Source organism: Onychomys torridus, chromosome 12, assembly GCF_903995425.1.
Source record: "Onychomys torridus chromosome 12, mOncTor1.1, whole genome shotgun sequence".
Taxonomy (NCBI): domain Eukaryota; kingdom Metazoa; phylum Chordata; class Mammalia; order Rodentia; family Cricetidae; genus Onychomys; species Onychomys torridus.
Window position 1 is genome coordinate 58,407,684 of NC_050454.1, and position 20,702 is coordinate 58,428,385.

The window sequence follows — 20,702 nt, forward strand, 5'->3', positions numbered from 1 at the left end:
ATCAATTGTCACACATTCATCAGACCAATATTACAGGAGACTGAGACATCTTTCACTCAATTCATCCTATACTTTCCTTTTATCTTTAAAAAAATTGTTTTCTAGAACTTATCCAGAGCATTCTACTAAAGGTCATAAGGTGGACAGGATTGGGACAAATCCATGCCCTTGATTTAAAGTCATCTTTAACCTTGAAAAATGAGATATGACAAAGTGACATGACAAAATTGGCAAAAACTAATGGAACAGTCAAGAAGAGAAACAAATGATAATGATCACATAAAATATCAGAGGGGTTGTGATAATAGGTTAACTAATTAGAAAACAATTAAAGTATTCTCCATTCTCCATGTCATATTATGACTTAAAGTCCAGAGAGATTAGCATAATTAATTATAATAAGTGAAACTATTAATTAGAGTAAAATGACATATGTCTTATCATAGATGTAAAATTATAAAACAAAGTAACTATACAAATAAAAACACAGTTTTAATGATAATGTAAAAATAAAATTTGAAAAATAAAACAGAAAAGTACTCAGAAAAATCTCATTTTGAAGACTATGTTATTGCTAATAATAACAAAATTTAACAGACAATTTTCAATGCTTACTTATTTTTCCATCAATGGGCAAACAGGAAAAAGAAAAAAAAAACAAAACTAAGAAATAAAAGCTACTATCAACCCCCAAATGCTAATTTTCCATATGTTATCTGCCATCTTGTCAAGGAAGAATGAAAATAAATGTCATTTCTCTCATCATTTGAGGTTTTATCATTTAAATAAATGAGCTCTATCTGCTTTGCTTTTCTACTATGTATGGTGTGCTCCTATGAATATTTTCAGTGGAGGTTAAGGGAATGGTAAAATAATGGACCACCAGAAGGAGAGCTTTCGTACCAGTTCCTAGTATTCTACTGGTTGTAAACACCGCATATTTATTACTAAGAAAAGGGAGGAAAAGACCTTGTTGAAAATATAAAAAGGAAACGGAATAATAAATTGCTCTATAATAATATTAAAATAAAAAGTTTAGCTTTATATAAACATAACAATGCATATTTAATATTCCTCATTTGCAAAACTGAGTATATTTCTACAAAACAATATATATCTATTTTGGTATGCATTTAGAAATCTTCTAACACTAACACTGGATGTTATATAAATAGAAAAGAAATTCTTTTTCAGTAATGCATCGTTATTACAGTTCCCCCTCTTTCTACTCCTTCAAGATCTGACGGACCTTCCCTCCCAACTAGATCCACATACTTCCTCTCTACTTCAAAAATGAGCAGGCATCTAAAGAATAATAATAAAAATCAAATAAGGTCCAACAAAAACAAACAAATTGAAACAGGACAAAACTAACAGAAGAAAAAGAGCCAAAGGAAAATCAGGAGACACATGTAGATGCAGAGACATAAATTTGCATAGACAGAAATAACATAAAAACACAAAACCAGAATCCATAATACAGATGCAAAGAGCCTGTAAAGAAGAAAGGCCAGAAGGAAGGGAGGGAGGGAGGGAGGGAGGGAAGGAGGGAGGGACAAAAAGTCCTTACAAAATATTGAAACAAAGAACCTTAGATGTTACCACTGAGTTTGTTTTCTCTTGACCATCTACTGCTGGGCATGGGGCCTAACTTTAAGTGTGGTTTTTATCCCTAGGGAGAATCCATTAGCGAAAACTAATTTTTTATTTCTAGTGGTTATCAATTGTAGATAGATGCTGGGTTACAGATGGGAGTGTGTGTCCACTTCTCTCAGCAATGGGGCACCATCTGGCACAGACCCTTGTGGGTCCTGTGTGTGCTGCCAGTCTCTGTGAGATACTGTTTACCATTGTGATATGTTTATAGAATAGACCGTTATGGATGGACAAGAGGGTAGAGGACTGGAATGGGAGGTTCAAAGGGTAAAGGGAAGGAAGAAGGGCAAGTGGGAGGGGATATGGGGAGGGACTGTTAAAGCTAAGCACCATTTGAGGGGTAATATAGAAACTACACTAGAAGCTTCCTAAAATATGCACATGTATGAAGGTGATCTAGATGAAATCGGCAAATAACAGGGAAGATGGAGCCTAAACTAGCGAGTTTTGCTCACCAAATGAAGTTAGGACTGGGAATGGGTTTCATCTAATCAAGTTGTTTGGCAAAGGGCCTCTTTAGGAATCCACAAACAACTCAGGCTATGGACAGGGCTCTGGGTTTCTTTGTAAAAAGTTGCATTAAGGCCCAATTGCTGGAGAAAACACATACACAACTCATTCAACATAGGAAACCTCTATTTGCCGTTAGTGATTAACGGCACTAAAACGTAGTCTGCATCTGTCTCATCACCAGTAGCTTTTCCAGAACCACAGCCTTCACCATGGAGCTCCATGAGTTTTCCCAATTCAAACTTGGGTTTCTTCAGCAGTTTTACTTTTCTGACGAAGACATCATGAAGAAGATAAATGGACGAGCTGATGGATATGAACCATCAGTCCAAGAATCTCTTTGAGATCCAGATTTTTAATAGTGACAAAAAAAAAGTAGTCTGTGTGCTATCAAAGGACAAAGGTAAACACCAACCCAACTAAAAATCCCTCGATTACAATGGTGCCCTGCCTGCAAGACACATTAGTGCAATAGTAGCACTAAGATTGTGGGAATAACCAACCAATATCTAACTGGTTTAAGACCTACTCCATGGGCTGGAGAGATAGCTCAATGGTTAAGAGCACTGACTGCTCTTCCAAAGGTCCTGAGTTCAATACCCAGCAACCACATGGTGGCTCACAACCATCTGTAATGAGATCTGGTGCCCTCTTCTGGCCTGCAGCCATATATGCAGGCAGAACATTGTATACACAATAAATAAATAAATCTTAAAGAGGGAGAGAGAGAGAGAGAGAGGGAGAGAGAGAGAGAGAGGGAGAGAGAAAGAGAGAGAGAAAGAGAGAGAGAGGGTAGAGTTCTGATTGGCCAGTGGTCAGGCAGGAAGTATAGGCGGGACAAGAGAGAAGAGAATTATGGGAAGTAGAAGGTTGGAGAGAGACACCGCCAGCCGCCACCATGAGAAGCAACATGTAAAGACACTGGTAAGCCACAAGCCATGTGGCAAAGTATAGACTAACAAAAATGGGTTAATTTAAGAGAGAAAAAGTAGATAACAAGCAGCCTGCCACGGCCATACAGTTTGTAAACAATGTAAGTTTCTGTGTGCTTTCTTGGTTGGGTCTGAGTGACTGTGGGACTGGCGGGTAAGAGAGATTTGTCCTGACTGGGCCAGGCAGGAAAACTCCAACTACAGATAAGTGTCTTGTTCATCAATCATCAGAGAAGCTTTTTCCTTAAGTAAATGGGAACAAACACAGAGATGCACAGCAGAAACAGTACAGAGTGAGATAACTTTGTAAGACTCAGTCCTAATAGCATGTCTCCATCAAGTCCCTCCCCTCAGGAATCAGGGAACTCTGTGGATGAGGGGGTGGAGAGAGTGTAAGATCGAGAGTGGCCAGAGGACACCAAGCAAAGAAGTCTTAGTAATTGATGTGCTGCTGTTCAGCAGTCCGATCACAAGGTAACAGAAATAACCACAATCACAAGTAAGTCAATGACCTTTAAATACATTCTTTCATTTAAAAATTAAAATGTGTTTCCCATTCTGGATTAATTTTAAGTAGTCTCCGAAACTAATCTGGTGAAAATACAAAAATCTAGCAGACTCTTCCTAGCAACCCATTGACAGATGTTCTAGACATAAATGGGCTAAGAACAGATGATACAAAAGAATTATAGAGTTGGATAAATAGCCAGCCAGATTTCTCAATGCTGTTGTTTAAGTTCTGTAGGGAAGGGGAAGTCACAGAAATCATGAGCCCTCGTTTTGAAGAAATTTATACCACGGAGCTTTTTGAAATGATGATTTGGCAGCTCCAGAGAAAGAAGGACAGAGTGCTTGGTATAAATGAATGCCAAAAAACAGGGTTCCAGGATAATGTCGTCAGCCACTTAAATCTGTTGGATCTTTGTGATCAGCCCTGACATTGTGAAAAGATATCAAGTGTCTTGAAGTTCATCTAAGGGAGATCCTTGCCTTAGTTTTGCCCTTTCATTCCTATGTAGAGAATGTAGGTTGCAAGTGGGAGAAACCATCAGAAAATTTGAAAATCAATAGACAGAATTGGGAAGAAAAAGTGAATAGCCTACTTGAAGTGTTCAGGAAAGCTGACTTTGTCATGGAAGATTTCATTAGACTTCCACACCAGTGTAAAGGTGACAGGTACAATGATTACTATGCTCCAAACAATGTTGTCTTTTTTTTTTTTATTATTTTTTATTTTTTAGCTGAGGATCAAACCCCGGGCCTTGCCCTTGCTAGGCAAGCACTCTACCACTGAGCTAAAACCCCAACCCCTTTTTTTCATTATTAAGAAATTTTCTATTCACTTTACATGCCAACCACAGATCTCCCCCCCCCTCTTCCCACCTCTAGCCTCTCCCCAATCCCCCATTTCTCATGTCCCTCAAGTCACGGTCTCCCATGGGGAATTAGCAGAGCCTGGCACACTCAGCTGAGGCAAGTCCAAGCCCCCGTCCCAAGGCACTGGGCTCCAAAAGGCCCACCCATGCACTAGGGGTGGATCCTGATTCCCCCTGCCTGCTAGCTCAGAGAAGAACATATCTCTATCTCTACCATTCATATAAGAGCCGTGGCTTTGTTCCAAGTAAACACCATTTATACCAAAGGCACGTGTGTGCAAACCTTACCTGGCTGTCCCCTGCTCATGAACTCTGGACTCTGTGACACAGATGCCATTTGGAAGACTAGCAGCGATACTATCACATCCAGGTACTCAATAGTGCCTTATTGACAGAACCAGAACACCTTTCCTCTCAGTTCATCTGTCTAACACAGAACAGGGAAAAAATGCTTTAGTCATTACCTTCCATCTGTTTTCTTCTCTTACTCCATCCCAGAAGGGAAAACAAGCTTGTTTTTTTCCCATGTCCTGTTACTCTTTTACTACAGAACAAAACTCACACAGAACAGTTGGCATAGGCTCCATGCCAGGAGAGAGTGCTCTGCTGTCATAAGATACTGGTTCTTCAGGAATTTGGAGGATCTTTTGGTCTAAACCTGGAATTTAAGTCTAATACCTTTCTAACATGATCAAGTATTCCACCTGCTTTTGAAAATATATTCATACATGTAACATAAAGTGGTGCTTAAAAGGGAAAAGGAAATACTTCGTATAATTTCTACTTTACATGCATGCCAATGATAGAGAAACATCAAATATTTGTCTTTTGTATTAAGAATTAGAAAGGCAATGTTTGCAATGATAACAAACAAAGTCTTAAAATGTTTATAAGTGAGATGATCCTGGAGAGCATATGAAAATTTTCATGATGTCTTCACAAAATTGAGAGGAAATTTTGAAAACAGAACGAGTAATCAAAGCAAAAAGAGTAAGTATCGTAGTTATAGCAACACAAAACAGGTACACATTGCTAAGGTCTAAGAGTTTAGCTACAGACAAATGCCTAAGAGTTGTATAATGGAATGGTGTCAGGTGCTCAAGTGTTCCCCTCAACCTCAAGAAACACTTGCTTCTGCTTTGGTCTAGAAGGGAAAAAGAAGTCGCTAAGATTGATGTTCCACAGCCTGTTGTTTAATTCTCATTCTTTGTCTAGCTAAAATGTGAAGACATTGCGTTCGGTATGTCCTATTTAAAATTTTGCATTTAATGTTACACAACATACTTCTCGATTTTATGAAATTTGATATTTACATAGGAATCCACCTCAAGGTGATTTACAGAAAACAAATAGAAATCTGAAGACTGGTTAGTTTATCTGCCAAAAACACTTAACAATTTAATTTTATATGAAAAGAACTCTTCAATCTTTATTTATATTTCCTTCAATGAATGAATATTGTTTCTTTTTTCTACTTGGCACACATTTTAGAGCACATTCACTAAAATTTCAACAGTTGGACACATATTACATAAAACAATAAATTATATACATAATCAATGAAACATATTACTCACGCATAAACAATTATTTAACTTTTTTGGATAAAGTACCAAGCCTAAAAAGGAAGTAAAAGAACCATATATTTAGGAAGTATGAGACCTAGTTAATTAATACCTCCTTCTTGGACCACCAGCATTATGGGACTAAAGAAATGCACCATATAACTATATTAAAAATCATTTTAGCATAGACCTTCAGCATAAGGGTTAGGAGAAATTGAGGTATTCAATAATAATAATAATAATCAAATATTTGTATGAGCTTTTCAGGGGAGAGTAACAAGTAGTTACCTTATTTATAGCCATTTATAATACCATTTTGGTAGCTCTCTGCTTAAATCTCAAATGGCTGCTACATGATCTAGGATTTTTACCTTTTTTTGTTTCTTTTCTTTTCTCAATGCTCTGACAAATGAGATTATATAGTAAATTCAGAGATGCTTTTGATGGAAATATAAAGTGATATCAGGAGCTAATGGGTATGCACTAAAGGCTTATTATATGATGTTTCCTTGTAAATGGGGATCCTAACAAGATTCCAGAAAACTATAGGTTTACAGTTTAGGGGAGAAATGTTGTAAGCAGTTGTTAATTGTTCTTGAATTCATGCTTCTCAGATACAGAGTAGGTCAGCCAGAATCCTCCATGAGGGGATTACTTTCCATCTCATATTCCTGTAATAATTCCTGGCTTTCTATACTGCTGCTTTAAGATTATGACCCAGAGCATGGGCATCATACATAGCTCATGATATTCCCTCTACCAAATTCAGTTGTGATTGGTAATCTGCAGAACAACTTTGGTGATGGATATGATCTTACTTCTATTTTTTTTCTCTGTGAAGTTCTTTTCAGGATTCCCTCAGATAATTTTTTTATATCAGTTGTTTATTCTTTGTTATTTTTCAAAAGATCCTTGTAGATTTTTGAAGTTATAGGTGAGGAAATAAATTCATTTTGAAGACAAATTGACTTACTATTCAATTCAAGCGAACAATTGTTTGTAGAGAGACCTTGAAAAGAATACACTTGCAAGGAATAAATGTCCAAGGTCTGCATTACAAGTTCCAAGACAAAGTTTACCCATGATACAAACAATTCTTGGCTATAATTTTACAAATTCAGTTTACCATGCTACTGAATAGAAACATTTAAAAATATTTTTTAACTGTACTTCAAATAGTGTATAGTACTTTAATGGTTGCAGTGTGTTTTACATTAGTACTTCAATAATAAATTAGTAAACCTCAAATCAATCACTGTGTTTTTAACCTTGTATATAATTAAATTTATTTATTAATTACGAATAGTCTATTCATGTAAGATTTTTGTAATAGGAACAATATGAATTTATATTGTACATTCTTTATTAGTGAGAAGAGTTCAGAAAAAAGTAATTGAATAAAGCACAAAAGAAATTAGTTGTCTCAAATAATGATGATCCAAAACTTCCTGAGGTTTTTATTAGTTGAATCTCTGCTTTGGAGCTATTCCAAGATGTCTAAGTCCACTTCTGTCTGCGTTATCATTCCTTATGTGTTTTCAATGTAACTTATTGGCATTGGAGGTTGAAGCCTTCCAGACACCACATACTCAGCTTCTAATGAAGTATGGTGTGATGCAAGAATCACAGCTCTCACATCAAAGGTGATGTCAGATATTTTATTCTGGAGACAAGCATTAGTGATCATGGTTTAGGTACACATATTCAGGTTATCCCAAATTTTATATTCCAAAGTGATAACGGTTTCAGAATGTTTTATAGAAGTTAAACTGTAGCCAGAAGTTTTTGCAGTCCCAACTGGCCCTGAAGTCCTCCAGGCACTTATAAAATAATCACTCCGAAGCTTATATTAATTACAAACTGTAAGGCCTATGGCTTCAGCTTCTGGCTAGCTAACTCTTTCATCTTAAATTAGCTCATTCCTATTAAGCTATATGTTGCCACATGACTGTGGCATTACTGGTCTGCTGGCATCTTGCTGCTTCTTCAGTGATGTCTCTCCTGACTCTGCTATTCTTCTCTCTGTCTCTCTGCTTGGATTTCCCACCTGGCTGTAAGTTTTCTTGCCATAGGCTAAAACAGCTTTATTTATTATCCAATGGGAGCCACCCATATTCACAGCACACAGAAAGACATCCCACAGTATCAAACTAAGAAAATCATTAAGGAAGACACTTTTCAGATATATTTGGTGAAATATTTAGTAGGTGGGCTAATCTCATCTATTGACCTTAGATATGTTTTGGTAGTATTTGGTTGATGGGAGCTAGTGGTCTACGAAGTTAATGAATTCCAAAGATTTCATCTGATAATCACAAGGATGTAATCTAAGACATAGAGGTGGGCAAAAGATGGATGTTAAGGAGGTTAAAAAATATTTAGTCTGTAGACCCAAATATTCCAACCTGAACACAATCATTTCAGTTAGCCATCCTCATCAACGATTTAGTACATGATACAAGTCTTTCCAAGAACCTTTATTCACAGTAGGAAGAATGATCAGTCACTGGAGACATGAATGGCACCACCAGTCATGATCACTTCTTGGGCCTCAGGAAGCAAGATGAGTTCAGACTAAAACCTGTTTTTGTTTGTTTGTTTGTTTAAGAAACATTGAAATAAGCATTCTATATTATGCTGTTACAAAGGTATTTTACATTTCAAAGTATCTTTCTCATCAGAAACTTGATTTTTTTTTTTTACTGAATTAAATAGCACATGTTTCTCAAACCTACTACAAATATACACTAAATAACAAGATAACCTCTTCAACAAATGGTGTTGTGAAAATTGTACGGTCACATACAGAAGAATGAAATGTGTCACCCTGCAAAAAATCAGCTCCACATGAATCAAAGTCCTCAGTGTGAAACCTGAAATACTGAAACTTCTAGAAGAAAATATTTTGAAAATTTGTTTTCTTCTTTGACTTTTTTATGCTGGCTTCTGTTTGGATTACCTAAACTTATTGTTTCATTATTAACCAAAGAAACAGGGAAAAAATGAAATTCTTTTTCATCCTTAAATAGATACATGTTTTCAGTGTAGAGGGTGGTAATCTATTGTGTTTCCTAATATACTGTGTGTCTCAATAAAATTTACCTGAGGATGAGAGGAAAAAGCCAGCCACTATATAGAAGTCAGGCAATGGTAGCACACATCTTTAATCCTATCAGTTGGGAGGCAGGTATCTGTCTGGATCTCTGTGAGTTCAAGGCCACACTGGGAACAGAGCCAGGCATGGTGGCACATGCCTTAAATTCTAACACTAGTTAACCATGGAGGTCAGGAGGTTTGTACAGACAGACAGGAAGTGACAGAGATGGACATGAAGAGGAAGTGGTGTAGCTGGATAGAAAGAACAAATCAGAGGGCAGAAAAGCAAGGCATATAGGCATGGGTAGACAGGAAGTAGCTCGCTTTTGGAAGCAGCAGAGTTGGTGAGGTGAGGTTAGCTACTGTGGATATCATTCTGTATAAATAAAATGTTGTTTGGCCAGTGGCCAGGCAGGAAGTATAGGCGGGACAAGGAGAGAGGAGAATTCTGGGAAGTGGAAGGCAAAGGCAGAGAGATATTACAAGCCGCCACCATGAGAAGCAAAATGTAAGGTACTGGTAAGCCACAAGCCACGTGGCAACTTATAGACAAACAGAAATGGGTTAATTTAAGATATAAGAACTAGATAGCAATAAGCCTGTCACAGCCATACAGTTTGTAAGCAATATAAGTTTCTATGTGTTTACTTGGTTGGGTCTGAGCATCTGGTGGGTGAGAGAGATTTGTTCTGACTGTGGGCCAGGCAGGAAAACTCTAACTAGAGTTAGCTGTGGCTTTTCCTATTCCTCTGATCTCTCTTTAACCCTAATTTCTGGCTCTGAGATTATTATTAATAAGAACATTTAGCAATTTGTCTATAGCAGAGGTAAATTATTGGTTTTCAATGGACCAGGTAGGCTGTCTGCAGACCTTCTCCACTCTCTCTGATAACCCTGACCCAATACACAGGATAATTTCTAATTCTGCAACAGAACCAACTATAGTCTCCCTTCCTCTGTCCACACCTCCTGTGAATCTGACAAACCATGCCTCAGGGCCTCCCCTACCCCCTCCCCATTGTCCCCATCCCAAACTAAGACAGACGTACCCTGCTCAACCATAGGCCCTACACCTGCCTGCCTGAAGAGTGCCTATCTGAATAGTCCATCAAAGACCTTTTCCAATCTCTCTATTCCCCTAGACACAATCTTAAGAGTCACCCCAAGCACTACAACAGACCATCTCCCTCTAGCCTCCCCTTTACTCATCATTCAACATTAGCAACCATTCCTTGTGAACAAATCAGCTGATCAGGCTAGTAAAATAGGTAACACACAATCCAGAGAGGAAACAGAAATGAAAAACAAATCAACCACACAACAAAGATAGATCCAGAAATCAACCGTAGAACTATAATAATTTCAAGCCTCAATGCCTAGATGCTAGCATTTTATGCCTCCAACACAGCCAGCAATCCTACCACAGAAGGTACTTACTATTCCAACAAAGATGAAGCACAAAAGTAAGACTTTAAAACAAACTATATGAATATGATAGAGGTCCTTAAAGAAGAAGTAAATAAATCCCTTAAAGGAAACCAGGAAAACACAAACAAACAATTGGAGGAGATGAATAAATCCCCCAAAGGAAGCCAGGAATACAAACAAACAATTGGAGGAAAAGAATGAATCCTTAAAAAAAAAAAAAAAGCCAGAAAAAAAAAGTTGAAGGACATGAATGAAAGCTCAATACTAGAAAAGGAAAATAGAAGCAACAAGGAAAAACACAAACTAGGGAATTCTGGAAATGAAAAATTTAGGAATGTGAACAGGAACTACAGATGCAAGCTTTGCCAACAGAATGTGAGAGACGGAAGATAGAATCTCAGGAATTGAAGATATTATAGAGGACACAGATACATAAGTCAGAGAAAATTTACATTTAAAAAATTCCTGTCACAAAACATCCAGCAAATCTGAGAAACTATGAAACAATCATATCTAAGAAAAGTAGGAACAGAGGAAGGAAAAGAATTACATATCAAAGATCTATAAAATATTTTCAACAAAATCATAGAAGAAAACTTCCCAAACCTAAAGAAAGAGATGCCTATAAATTACAAGAAGCAGACAAAACACCAAATAGACTAGACCAGAAAAGAAATTAACCTTGCCACATAGTAATCAAAACACTAAGCATACAGAACAAAGAAAGAATGATTATAGCTTCAAGGGAAAAGACCAAGTAGCATATAAAGGCAGATCGATTAGAATTACACCTGACTTTCATGGAAACTCTAAAAGCCAGAAAGGCTTGAGAAGATATTCTGCAGACTTTGAAACCACAGATGGCAGCCCAGGTTACTATATCCAACAAAACTTTTAATCACCATAGATGGAGAAAATAAGATATTCCATGATACAGTCAAACTTAAACAACATCTATCTACAAATCTAGCCCTACACAAGGTGCAAGGAGGAAAACTCCCATCCAAAGAGGTTAACTACACCCATAAAACACAAGGAATAAATGATATCATAGCAGCAAAAGCCAAAGAAGGGAAACCAAAACAAAAAGAAAAAAAACTAGCACCACCATAAACAATAACGAAATCACAGGAATTAGCAATCCTTCATCATTGATATATCTCAATATTAATGGTCTCAATCAATTCTCCAGTTAAAAAAAATAAAAACAGAAAAACCACAGACTAATAGAATGGATGCTAAAACAAGATCCTTCTTTCTGCTTGTCATAGTTCGGGTTTTTATTGCTATAAAGAGAACCCATGATCATGGCAACTCTATAAAGAAAAAATCTAATTGAGGTGGCACTTATAGTATCAAAGGTTCAGTTCATTATCATCATGATAGGGAGCATGGCTGCATGCAGGCAGACATGCTGCAGGAGCTGAGAATGCTATGTCTTGCCAGCAACTCACAGTCACACTGAGGGAAACTTGAACAAATGAGACCTCAAAGCCCACCCCCACAGTGACACACTTCCTCCAACAAGGCCACATTTTGTAGTAGTGCCTCTCCCTCTGGGGTCCATTTTCTTTCATACCACCACATTCCACTCCCTGGCCCTCAAAAGCTTATAGGCATTTCATAATTCAAATAAATGCACTCAAGCCAACTTCAAAAGTTCCCACAGTCTCAAACTTGCTTCAAAGTCCAAAGTCTTAAGTCTTTCTTGAGACACATGACAATCTCTTAACTGTAATCATCTTTAAGATAGAAATAAAAGAACAGATCACATATTCCCAATGCATAATGTGACATGGTTTATATTACCATTCCACAACACAGGGAAGGGAACATAGCAAGGAAATACTGAACCAAAGCAAGTCCAAAAGCCACCTGAGCAAATTCCAAACTGCATCCCCATGTCTAATGTCAAAATGCTCTCCATATCTCCAACTCTGTTAAACTTTGTTAACTGAAATATATGTCTTTCCCTTCGGCTGGTTACACTCCCTGTTAGCAGTTCTCCTTGGCAAGTATCCCATGACTTTGACATCTTTAGCATCTTGGGTTCTCCAAAGCAATCCACACTTCAACTTCATAGCTTCATAAAATGGCCCTCCTCTAGGCCTCCATACATGAGCACCCCTGACACATGCCTGGTCTCAGTGACTTTGTCCCATAATGTCTTTCTTCAGTCCTTAACTCTAAAGCTGGAACCATGTGTCTAAAACTTCCAAGTTTCACTTCTTTCTGGGGCTGGAACATGGCCCCCTTATTCAATTACATCTTCACCAGCCTTCTGAGTTTTACAGGTTGGATGTCCTGAAACTTGCTCTGTAGTCCATGCTGGCCTCATACTCAGACATCTATCAGCCTCTGCCTTCCCAGTGTTAGGATTAAAGGTGTGCTCCACTATAGCCAGCTCTAAGCTTTTCTTTAGTTCCTTTTCACAAGATGGAAATTTAGCTGGGTAGGATCTTGCCCTGAGGTTATCACTCCCTTTATTCCAATTTCTTAAGTCATTTATTTCCTTGAACACAGAATTTAGCTTTCTCCTACTTGCTGGTACTATTTTTCTCCTCAAAATTTACTTTTTGTAATTTAGCTTGCTCCTTTCCATTATAAATCTTTATTACAGTTACCACTAGTATCAACTTGACATAGTCAATACTAGACTGTTTTGAGATTTCTTCTGCCAATGGAATTAATCCAAAGTTCTCTACTTTAGCCTTAGGAAGACTCTTCAGACAAGGGCAAAAGACAGCCACTTCCTTCACCAAAACACATGAGAATGACTTCTAGGCAAAATACTAAAATTCTTCTCTGAAACCTCTTCAAACAGATCCTGACATTTCAAATCATTATCAGCACCATTGTCTTCCATGCTCCTACTAGTATGGTCCATTAAGCAGTGCTTAAAGCATTCCATTGCTTTCTCAACCCAAAGAACCAAAATCAAATTACCTCCAAGCAAACACATGGTCAGGCCTATCACAGCAATAGCCTAATCCATAGTACCAAATGCTTCTTAGTTTGAGTCTTTATTGCTGTGAAGAGACACCATGACCATAGCAAGTCTTTTTTTTTTTTTTTTTTTTTTTAGCTGAGGATCGAACCCCGGGCCTTGTGCTTGCTAGGCAAGTGCTCTACCACTGAGCTAAATCCCCAACCCCAACAATAGCAACTCTTAGAAAGAAAACATTTATTTGAGGTGGCAGCTTACAGTTAGAGATTCAGTCCAGTTAACATCATTATGGAGAGCAGACATGCTGCTGGAGCTTAGAGTGCTACATCTTGCAGACAACAGGACGTCAACTAACAGTCACACTGAGGTAAGCTTGACCAGAAGAGACTTCAAATCCTGCCCCAACAATGACATACTTTCTTCAACAAGGCCACACCTCCTAATAGTGCCACTCCCTTTGGGGGCCATTTTCTTTCAAACCACCACACTGCTGCATTCACAGAACACACCTTCGCATCACGGATAGACATTACCTTAGGGTAAAGGGTTTGAAAAAGCTATTCCAAGTAAATGACCTAAGAAACAAGCTTCTTTAGCCATTTTAACACCTAACAAAATAGACTTGAAGAGAAAATTAATCAAAAGAGAGGGTGAAGGATCCTACATACTCATCAAAGGAAAATTCACTTAGATGTTATTTCAATTATTAATGTCTATACTCAAAACACAAGGGCACCCACTTTTGTAAAAGAAACACTACTACAGCTTAAACCACATATTGACCGTCACACACTGATAACAGAAGACTTCAATAACTCACTCTTAGCAATGGATAGATAAATCCAGACAAAAACTGAGCAGAGAAATGTTGGATCTAACTGACATTATAAACCAAGTGAACCTAACAGATACTTACAGAACATTTCACTCAAACACAAAAGAATATATCTCCTACTCAGCATCTCACAGAACTTTCTCCAAAATTGGCCACATACTGAGACACAAAGCAAGTCTTAATAGATAAAAGAAAATTGAAATAATTCCCTTCATCCTATCAGACCACCATGGATTAAATTTGACTATCAACAACAGAAACAACAGAAAGGCTTACAAATTCATAGAACTGAACAACTCTTTTCTAAAAGAAAAATGGTTCAAGACAAAAGTAAAGATAAAATTAAAGACTTTCTAGAGTTCCATGAACATGAATACACAACATTTCCAAACTTATGGAACACAATGAAAGTGATATTAAAAAGAAAGTACCTCCATAAAAAAAATTGAATGTTCTCATACTAACAACTTAACAGCACACCAGAAAGCTCTAGAACAAAAAAAAAATGTAAGCACACAGAAGAGGAGTAAACAGAAAGAAATAAAAAATTGAGGGACCAAAATCATTAAATTAGAAACAAAGAGAAGAAAACCAAGAATCAAAGAAAAAAGAGTCAGTCCTTTGCAAAATCAATAAGACAGACAAACTCCTATCCAAACTATCTAAAGGCAGAGAGAGAATATCCAAACTAATAAAATCAGAAATGTAAAGGGGAGATAACAGCATACACTGAGGGAGTCCAGAGAATCATAAGGTCATTGTTTAAAACCTATACTCTATCAAATTGGAAAAATCTGAAAGAAATGGGCAATTTTCTCCATATGTACCATTTACCAAAGTTAAATAAAGATCAGATAAAGAGTTCAAATATGCCTATAACCCTTAATAAAGTAGAAACAGCCATTAAAAGTCTCTCAACCCTCCCCTGCAAAAACACATGCCCAAGGTTAGAGAGTTTTAGGGCAGAACTCTACCAGACATTCAAAAAGGAGTTAATGTTAGTACGCCTCAAATTAATCCATAAAATAGAAATAGTACAACTATTACCCAATTTAGTTTAAGTGGCCAGGGTTACCCTGATATCCAAATTACATAAGTTCTCAGCAAAGAAGGAGAGTTACAGATCAATTTCTTAACTAAACATAGATGCAAAAACAACCCAACCAAAAACTTGCAAACCAAATTCAAGAATACATCAAAAAGATTATCTACCATGATCAAGTAGGCTTCATTACAGAGATGAAGGATGGTTCAACATTCAAAAGTCAGTCAATGACCACAGACTCTACCAGTTCTGATTGGACCAAGAGGTGAGTTTTTGTTCTCCTACCGATCATACCTGCCTTTATGCTTTAGGCCCAGGGGCACAACCCATGCCCTCATATGCCCAACCATTGTAGCCCCAGTTACAAGCCAGTAGGCAGAACTCCCACAATCAGGCCTAAGTATCACTCACCACACTAGACCATGTAACATACAAGACCCACTCCATCCCCCAAACTAATACATCCCCCAAGACTGCAGCTGCTCCCTGAGACATAGAATCCATCATCTCCTATTGGACCAAGGCCAATTGGACCAAGAATAGCTCCCTGAAACACAGACACCATTTGCATCAAATGAAGGAAGAGTTGGGTAGATGCCAGTGCAAGAATATATTCAACAACATAAAGAGCAACATGGTACCACCAGAACCTAGTGGTTCTACAGCAACAAGATTTGAACATCTCAACATAGAAGAAGCAGAAGAAAATGACCTTAAAAATGACTTTAAAAAGATAATAGGAGCCTTTAAAGAGGAAATGAAAAAATACCCTAAAGAAACCAAGGAAAATATAAACAAAGAATTGTAAGAAACAAATAAATCACATAAAGAAACTCAAGAAAACGAAGAAAAAAAAATCAAACAAGCGAAGGAAACAGTTCAAGACTTGAAAACCAAAAGAGAGTCAATAAACAAGGCACAAATTGAGGGAGTACTGGAAATGGAAACTCTGAGCAAACAAACAGGAACTACAAATGCAAGCATAACCAATGGAATGGAAGAGATGGAAGAAAGAATCTCTGGCATTGAAGATATGATAGAGAAAGCAGATTCATCAGTCAAAGAAAACATTAAAGCTAACAAAGTCAGAACATAAAACATCTAGGATATCTGGCATACCATGGAAAAACCAAACCTAAGAATAATAGATATAGAAGAAGGAAAAGAATGCCAGATAAAAGGAACAGAGAATACATTCAACAAAATCATAGAAGAAAACTTTCCCAAACTAAAGAAGGAAATGCATATGAAGAGGCAAGAAGCTTACAAAACACCAAATAGGCCAGAATCCCCCCCCCCCAAAAAAAAATGTCCTCTTACTGCATAATAATCAAAAGAGTGTAGGGGCTACTATTCTGAGTGCTGCTGCTGCTGAGGGACAGGGACAGCTCTGTAACATGAATCTTAAATGGCCTTATTAATTAAAAAAAAAAAAAAACAGGGGCCAGATATTGGAGTGAAAGCTGAAAGATCAGAGAAACAGAAAAAGCCGCAGCCAACCTCAACTCCTCAGCTGATCCTGTTTCCATGAATCCTCAATCCTTGGACTAAAGACTCTGAGTCCTCATCGGGAAGGGATCTCAGTTGAACTCCCTAAAAGACTCTAGTAACAGGTCCTCAAGCCTTATATACCTTCCTGCTTCTTGCCATCACTTCCTTGGATTAAAGGAGTGTGTTCTTCCCAAGCAAAGACATGAGATCTCAAGTGCTGGGATTAAAGATGTATGCTGTCATGCCTGACTCGGTTCCCAGTGTGGCCTTGAACTCATAGAGATCCGGATGGATCTCTACCTCCTGAGTATAGGACTAAAAGTGTGTGTGCCACAACTGTCTGGCCTCTATGTCCAATCTAGTGGCTGTTCTGTTCTCTAACTCACAGATAAGTTTATTAGGGTACACAATATATCAACTACACAGCTCTCCCACTCCACTCTTAAGACCCCAGGGCCAACTCTACCACCTGCTTCAAGCATCAATGGGGGAGTGCATCTCTCCCCATCCATGCTACCACATGACTGATGAGTAATGGGGACAGTTCTCCCATGCTCACAACTTTGGGGATGGCTCACCCACACCTCCACAAACAGGGTAAGGCTCTACTGTACTGTCCAGGTAGAGTTCAGGGTCTACTTTCCTGAGGGAGAGCTGTCCCTGTTACTTGTATGTCATGTACTGGTGGTTTAAGCCGAGGAGAGATGCTTCCCTACCCCAGGTGGGAGAGCTGGCCCTGAGGTCATAAAAGCCTGAGAGCTGTCCCTGCCTGCATTAGCTGCAGTAGTCAGGAGAGCAGGTGTACCCTGAGGGTGTGAAAGTGGGATAGCAGGCCACTCCCCCCTTGTCTGCAATGTGGTGACAAGGCAAAGATGCCCTCCCTTCCTTGCGCCTGCCACTGTGGTGGGCCAGAGAGCTGGTCCTCCCCCTTACAGTTTTTATATTCTTTAAGATGGTTGCTGTGACATGTCTCTGGTGTGCTGTCAATTGGCTGTCATTAATCCTCTTGCTTCTCCATGAGTGGATAGAAGTGAGTCCAATTTTATTAGCCCTTCCTATAATGATCACAGTTTCTCAGGTTTATAGACAACACTGGCCACCTGATATCCAGAAGACAGAGTTTCAGGACAACGTGCCACATGTGTATCTCGTTTTGATTGTTGTTGTTGTTGTGGTTAGGTCTCATGGCTCAGTCTGATCCAGAACTCATTATGTAGCTGAGGTTGACATTGAATTTTGTTTTACTGTACATCTCCAGAGCCTTGGATCTACTGTGAACTGCCCTACCCAGTTTATGTGGTGCTGGGGTTGGAACCCAGGGGTCCATGCATTTTAGAAAAGCAGTCTAGATCAGCCCCCAGCCCCCATCCGCCCTGGAACTCCCACCTGGACCAGAGGTGAGTGCCTGGGGTCACACCCAGAGAGACCCGCACCTGGGTCCCAGCCTGGGGCACAAGTCACTCCAGGGAAGACCTGACCAACTGGGCCCCAGGTTCTGGCCATAGGGCAGGACCCCCATCCCCACCAGGAAGGTTCCCCCCCTCCAAAACCCTCTGGTGAAGCCTACAACCTCCATGCCCTGCCCCCACACCCATCTGCCAAAGACCCCAGCCACTTCTAGAGACTTAGAAAACAGCCCCTCAGCTTCTATCCTGCCCTGGAACTCCCATCTGGACCAGAGGTGAGTGCCTGGGGTTGTAGTCAGAGAGGAAACCACCTCTGGGTCCCACCCCTGAGCACCAGCCATCCCGGGAGGACCTGCCCAACTTAGCCCCAGTTTCTGGCCATTTGGAGGACCTTGCTGGAAGGCTCCCCATTTCCAAGACTGCAGGCAGACCCTGCAGTCTTCACACCCTGCCCCCATACCCATTTGCCCAAGACCCCAGCCACTTCCTGAGACTCAGAGATCAGCACCCAGCTCCCATCCACCCTGGAACTCCCATCTGGACCAGAGAGACCCTCCAGTGGACACTACAACCTCAACGCCTTGCCTCCACACCCATCTGCCAGACATATCAGCCACATCTAGAGACTTAGAGACCAGCGGCCAGCATTCCATCATGCCCCAGAACTCCTATCTAGACAAGAGGAGCTCCCATCTGGACAAGATAAGGAGACCCCCAGGGACTTCCTGACTCGGGGTCCAGACCCGCAGCTCCTATCCATTCAGCACTCTTATCTAGACCAGAGCTCCCATCTGGCCCAGAGCTTCCATCTGGAACAGAGAGAGGCTCCCTAAATCTGTCAACTCTGTCTGGACCAAGTACACTGATAAGACCAAGAACGAATCCACAAGGAGATGGGCAGATGTCAAGGCAGAAGAACATAAAACAAAATAAAGAGCAATACAGCATAACCAGAACCTAGCCCTTCTCCAAGAGATAGACCTGAACATCACAGAATGGAAGAAGCAGAAGGAAACAACATTATAAGTAACATCACAAAGAGACTAGAGCCTTATATAGAAGAAATCAAAAATAAAGTAGAGGAACAGACAAACAAAAAATGGGAAGAACACTATAAAAATCTAGAGGAAAGGACAATTAAAGCAGAAGAAAACAATAAATCCTTGAATGAAAATCATGAAAAAGTAAGGGAGACAATCCAAGATCTGAAGAGGGAAATAGAAAAAATAAAGATACTAGCAGAAGGAAAGTTGGAAATAGAAAATCTGAGTAAACAAACAGGAACTTCAGAGGCAAGTATAACCAACAGAACGCAAGAGATGGAAGAGTGGATCTGTGGTGTTGAAGATACGGTAGAAGAAATAGATTCATCAGTCAAAGAAAACACTAAAACCAACAAAGTCATGATCCAAAATGTCCAAGAAATTTGGGACACCATGAAAATACCAAACCTACGAATAATAGGGATAGAGGAAGGAGAAGAAAACCAACTCAAAGGCACAGAAAATATATTTAACAAGATCATAGAAGAAAACTTCCCAACTTAAAGAAGGAAATGCCTATGAAGATACAAGAAGCCTATAGAACACCAAACAGTCTAGATCCCCCCAAAAAGTCCCCTCGCCACATAATAATTAAACAACTAAACATACAGAATAAAGAAAGAATATTAAGGGCAGCAAAGGAAAAACACAAAGTGACTTATAAAGGCAAACCCATCAGAATAACACCCAATTTCTCAATGGAGACTTTGAAAGCCGGAAGGACCTGGACAGATATAATGCAGACACTAAGAGACCATGGATGCCAGCCTAGACTAATATACCCAGCAAAACTTTCAATCATCATGGATGGAGTAAACAAGACCTTCCAACAAAAAAACCAGATTTAAACAATACTTATCCACAAACCCAGCCCCACAGAAAGCACTAGAAGGAAAATTCCAACCTAAAGAAGGCAGATACACCCATGAAAACACAGGCAATAGATAACACTACAGCAGTAAACACCAAAAAAGAGAAGTACACACACACTACCACCAAAAAATAAAAATAATAACAGGAATGAACAATCACTGGTCATTAATATCCCTTAATATCAATGGACTTAATTCACCTATAAAAAGACACAGACTAACAGAACGGATAAGAAACAGGACCCATCTTTCTGCTGCATACAAGAAACACACCTCAAATGCAAAGATAGACACCTCCTAAGAATAAAAGGCTGGGAAAAGACTTTCCAATCAAATGGTCTTAAGAAGCAAGCTGGTGTAGCCATTCTAACATCCAGCAAAACAGACTTCAAACTAAAATCAATCAAAAGAGATCATGAAGGACATTACATACTCATTGCAGGAAAGATCCACCAAGATGAAGTCTCAATTCTGAACATTTATGCCCCAAACACAAGGCC

General features: G+C 39.0%; 1 protein-coding gene across 1 annotated transcript in view; it reads left to right on the forward strand.

Annotated features, from left to right (window-relative positions):
• The first annotated feature begins 3,820 nt into the window (after nt 1-3,820).
• The window catches only part of LOC118593865 (methyltransferase-like protein 9), a 182,627-nt gene continuing 165,745 nt past the window's right edge, over nt 3,821-20,702 (forward strand). The window contains 2 exon segments of the mRNA XM_036203448.1: nt 3,821-4,031; nt 4,034-4,305. Coding sequence (XP_036059341.1) covers nt 3,821-4,031; nt 4,034-4,305 — 483 coding nt within the window.